Genomic DNA, 5,036 nt, shown 5'->3' with positions numbered 1-5,036 from the left:
AAGGCATATGGTGGCCTGTGGGGACATTGTACTCCAGGCTTGAAGTTTGGAGCTGTTTATTTTGGCAGAGGGTTGGCAGAGCAAGTCCCTGTCCTGTGTCACTGTTAGTTTAGTGGGTGACCTGAAAGCGATGAGCTGTACTGTGTTGAGCTCCTCACACTGCTGTAGGACCCTGCTAGAAGTTTGGCCAGTGGAAAGTGTCCCCAGGGAGTTGGAGCTACATGGTCTTTAATGTCCCTTCCAACCCAAACCATTCTGTGACTCCTAGGTTCCCTGGGAGACATCTCTAAATCGTTCCTGGACCTCACTGACTCAGATGAGATCAACAGCTACTTTGCCTTCAACATCACCTCAGCGCTTTGCCTCACCTCCACGGCCCTGCAAGCCTTTGGGAAGCGGCCTGGATTGAGCAGGACTGTGGTGAACATCTCCTCCCTCTGTGCCCTGAAGCCCTTCAAGAACTGGGCACTGTACTGCAGCGGGAAGGCTTCCCGGGATATGATGTTCCAGGTGCTGGCACTTGAGGAGCCTGATGTCCGTGTGCTCAACTATGCTCCAGGTATGGAGGCAGCTCATTGATTCCTGGCTTTGTGGATAAAGATTCTTGTAGCCAAGCCAGGAACAGAGGGAAAATGAGCCAAAACTTTTCCTTTCTCCTTATGAAATTTCTTTGTTGTTGTCCTTTCTCCAGGTCCTCTGGACACAGATATGCAGCTCTTGGCTCGGACTAAGACTGGAGACACTGAGATGCGTCAGTACTTCCAGAGTCTGCAGGAGAGGAGGCAGCTGATAGACTGCACTGTGTCAGCCCAGAAGCTGGTGAAGCTCCTGGAGGAGGACACCTTCCAGTCTGGTGCCCATGTGGATTTCTATGACATCTGAGTCACTCTCACTTCCACCTGTGCCTTCCTGCTTTGCTTCCTGAGCTGTTTCCTGGGTGCCTCCAGTGTGTTTGGTGACCTTGCTTGAGTCCCGGGCAGCTTTCGAGAGCCCTCTGGGTGCCTTATAAATACCCCTAGTGCCCTGGTGGGGATTTGGGGACAGTTATGGCCCTTGAGCCTTCCTGGGTACTGCCACAGGAGCAGGGATTACTCAGCTCCTGGGGATGGGGGAGTAGAGGTGTCTGTTCCAAGGGAATGGGCATGAAGGCTTAAAGCTCTCCTGCACAGTGAAAGCCAAGTTGGTACCAAGGCACATGAGGCCAGGCAAGAAATGTTTCAGGCCACCCCAGAATGTCTCAAAGAAGCCAACAGCAAGGTTAGAGCTGAGTGTCCCCATGTCTGCCCCCTTTGCTCAGCACCTGAGCAAGTTCCCAAAGAGCCATTCCCAGGGCTGGAGGTAGTGGCTGTCCCTGCAGAGCTCTGACTCTCCGTCCTCTATTTCACCGGTGACTTATCCAAACTCTCCTGCAGTCCTGGGATTGTCTCTGTGTGAGTTCTGTGTGTCCAAACGTGGAGCAAATCCTGTCCCGTTGTTTATTCCACAAAGGCCATTAATCATCAGGAGAGGGAGCTGGCCATGGAGGAGATGCAAGTTTTGGGTGCCTGGCTGAGGTCACCAGCTTACATAAACCTGGTTAGAGCACATCCTAGTCACAGCTCTGAGTTTGTGCCACGCTCCTGTTTGCTGGTTTTGGGTGCAAGCCTTGGTCTGGGACTTCAGACCCCTCAAGTTGTCCTTTTAATTATTTGTGAGGTTTTACTGTCATTTTTCCATCAGATTCCAGGAGGCACAGGCACATAGAGACTTGCACTTCTAGGAAGCAGTGTATGTTGATGCAGGAGAGCTGCTTTGAAGCACAGTGCCATCCTGTGTGCCCTGGGAATGCCCAGTTCCCTTTGTGCTCCCTTCCTGCAGTCCTTAATCTCAATCCCATATCTCAAATTTTGCCTACTTGGAGCTACAATCATTAAAAGTTTCATGTCTGGTCTGGGTTTTCTGCTGTGGATAAATACTTGGGAGGGTGGGAGGAGACATCCTGGGTTAAGCACTGGCTTCACCCAACAAGGCACCAACATGCCCTCCTGGAGTGCTCTTTATCCATCTCTGAGCCATTTCATTAATTTTGTGTTAAGTTAATCCTGTCAAGATCATAAAACTCTCTTCTCCAGCTAGTCTTACTGCCTGATTTCATCTTGCCCCTCTGCCTGTGAAACTTATCATTAGCAAAACCCCTTCTGTTTGCTCATGCCACTGGCAACGTGGTTGTTTTTCTGGGGTTTGGCGCCTGGTGTTTAATGTGGTCTGTGAAACCTCCATGGTTTTGTTGCTGCTAAAAAAATCCCTTATCTCCTCATCTGCATATATATGGGCTTGTCCCATTCCCTCTTGGGCAGGATTACTCTTTTGGGATCTGTCTCTGCAAAAAATAACCTCAGTGCTCAGAGCTGAGGGTCTCGAGTCCTGACCTCACAGGATCTTGGGTCAGGAGCTGAGCTGAAGCCCTCCCAAAAAGGCTCAAGGAGTCCTATATTGCAGGAGGTGGGAGGGTGCTGGAGGACAGGGCTGCTGGACATGGGGACCACTTGGTACCGGCCAGGTGGGAGATACAGGTGAATTCTTCAGGGTAAGACACATTAAAACCCTTGGAGAGGATTATTTTTGGGCTCTGAATACTTATTTGAGGTTTGACCACCCTCCACTAGCTGAGGGTGTCTCAGCAGCTCTGTGGATCTCCTTGCAGCATCTGTGTGAGGGGTTGTTCTGTCACAGAGGTGCCACCTGAAACCAGCAAGACACTTGTGTCCTGATAATGAAATCATTAGCAAAACACTGGATTTGATTAATAGAATTGTTTAGGTAGGAAGGGATCTTAGAAACCATCTCATTCCAACCCCCTGCCATGGGTAGGGACAGCTTCCACTAGACCAAGTTGCTCCAAGCCCCATTCAACCTGGCCTTGAACACGTCGAGGGATGGAGCAGCCACAGCTCTGAGCAACCTGTGCCAGTGCCTCACCACCCTCACAGGGAGGAATTTCTTCCCACTATCCTATCTAACCCTGCCTTCTGGCAGTGGAAAGCCATTCCCACCTTGTTCTATCACTCCAAACCCTTGTCCAACGTCCCTGTCCAGCTCTTCTGGAGCCCCTTTAGGCACTGGAAGGATCTTTAAGGTCTGAAGCCCTGCCTTCTCCAGGCTGAACACCCCTAGCTCTCTCAGTCTTTCTCCACAGCCCTCGGAGCATCTGTGTGGCCTCCTCTGGACTTGCTCTAACAGGTCCATGTCTACTTTGTGCTGGGTCCTGGGTCTCTTTTCACTCCCTTTTCATTCTCCCTACAAACAGCAGGAGCAGCCATGGTGTCCCTGTTCCTTCAACCAGGACACTCCATATCTGCTCCAAGAGGAAAACTGTTGCAAACATCAGACACATCCCAACTGCAAGTTCTGCAGCGGTGTGCTGTGGCTCACACTGCTGAATTTTGCTGGTGAAGCAACCATGTGCTCACAGTACCATGTAGGAAGTTTGTCTCCAAGCTGTCTCCTGGATGTTTTCATTTTGAGGGATTTCATCCCCTTGGACTCACTGTGCATGTGTTTAGGTGTTGGGTATCACTGTAGTCCCAAGAGATGCACTGGATTTATGATTCCCACTCCAGGAGCAGAGCTGTGCCCAAGGAGAAATGCTAGTCGTGCTTTTGGGGTATTCCTGGGGTACCAACGTCCACAGGGTGTTAGCATCCACAGGGCACCAGCATCCACCAGGTGCGAACATCACAAAGGTACCAACATCACCCAGGTACAAGCACCCCCTGGGTACCAGCACCCTCTTCCCAGGGAGCCAGGCCCTGTTCCTGTGCAACACCTGTGCACCCACCCATGGGTGCTGTGAGATGCAACGGCAAAACGTTACGAAGTATTTTTCTCCCATTTTGTGGCATTTTCTGTGACCAGCTGAGGGCGTTCCGAGACCGGATAACGAACGCCAGCTGGAGCAGAGAGCCTGTAGTGTGCCTCGGGAAAAGCAACGGGATGTTGGGTGAGGACGGAGCAGGATTCAAGCTCCTGCTCCGCTCCTGCTTCTGCATCAGCTCATCACCGATCCCTGTGGCGATTAATTTTAATTAAGGCTCTGCGTCCTGGAGCCATGGGACCATGCCAGAGGCTCGATTAGAAGGAATAAAAAGGGTGTTTAAAAAAGAAGTTTTCAGCTCTCCTAATTCCAGAGCCAGGAGGAGATCACCTGGTATAGTGTATCCAAGTCCCTCCATGGGGAACCACAGTATTTGGACAGTGCTCTCCCCTGGGATAGGGATGAACCCTGTGGCTGAAAGAAGTAATCCTGAAAAGAGTAATCACCTCCTCCATCCCACACAGACCTAGGGATTTTGTTTTCCCTGATGGGGGTCAACTGAGGCTTCTGAAGGCCGAAATCCTGCCTACCATAAGCTGTCCCTCCAAGCAGGTCTGGCCCCTCCCCGCCTCCTCTCAGCCTCCCTTCCCACCCTGCCTCTTGCAACAAAATACTGGGTAGGGCATTTTATCCTTTTTCCTGCTTTCCCCCTGCTTTTCTTTCCCCCTAAACAGGGAGACAAAGCTGGAGCACAAGCTGTGCAGATGATTCCCCATGTGAAATCTCTATAAAGTGCTACAGAAAACCCCTGTGATGGCCTCAACAGCAGTTGGGGGCAGGCAGGGAGGTGCCTGTGTGATACTTAGGGGTGACACTGGCCAAGTGACTGGTCCCAGTGCCCCAGGAGACCCTCCCCAGCCCCCTCCCCATGCTGGGGAGCACACTGTCCCCTTTGTGCCAGTGGTGAAATGCAGCAAAATGGGTCATGAAAGGTGTCAAAGTCACTGCTGGTGTTTTGTTTCCCTGTGTGTGACCAGGTCCCCGGGACAGCAGTGAGGGTGAGCCTCCTAAATCCCACCCAAAGCCTCTCAAATTAAAACCAGTGCTCACCCAGTGACCTCCCAAATCTCAGCCACTGCCCGGGGCTGCCCCTGGCTCAGTGGGGTGCAAGGCTGCAGGCAGGTTCCTCTGCCACTTATTAAAGGTTTCTCAGCAGAAGGGAGAAGACAACCTTTGTTTTCCC

At 51.6% G+C, this 5,036-nt stretch overlaps 1 protein-coding gene across 1 annotated transcript; it reads left to right on the top strand.

The window, feature by feature from the left end:
* Window positions 1-268: 268 nt before the first annotated feature.
* Window positions 269-882, top strand: SPR (sepiapterin reductase (7,8-dihydrobiopterin:NADP+ oxidoreductase); the record flags this gene model as incomplete). Its single annotated transcript, XM_009083899.1, has 2 exons — window positions 269-559; window positions 692-882. Coding segments are annotated over 2 exons (482 nt in total), but the record flags the coding sequence as incomplete, so codon positions are not given.
* Window positions 883-5,036: the final 4,154 nt, after the last annotated feature.

Source organism: Acanthisitta chloris, unplaced genomic scaffold (genome assembly GCF_000695815.1).
Source record: "Acanthisitta chloris isolate BGI_N310 unplaced genomic scaffold, ASM69581v1 scaffold9101, whole genome shotgun sequence".
NCBI lineage: Eukaryota > Metazoa > Chordata > Aves > Passeriformes > Acanthisittidae > Acanthisitta > Acanthisitta chloris.
This window is presented reverse-complemented; position numbering and strand designations above follow the sequence as displayed.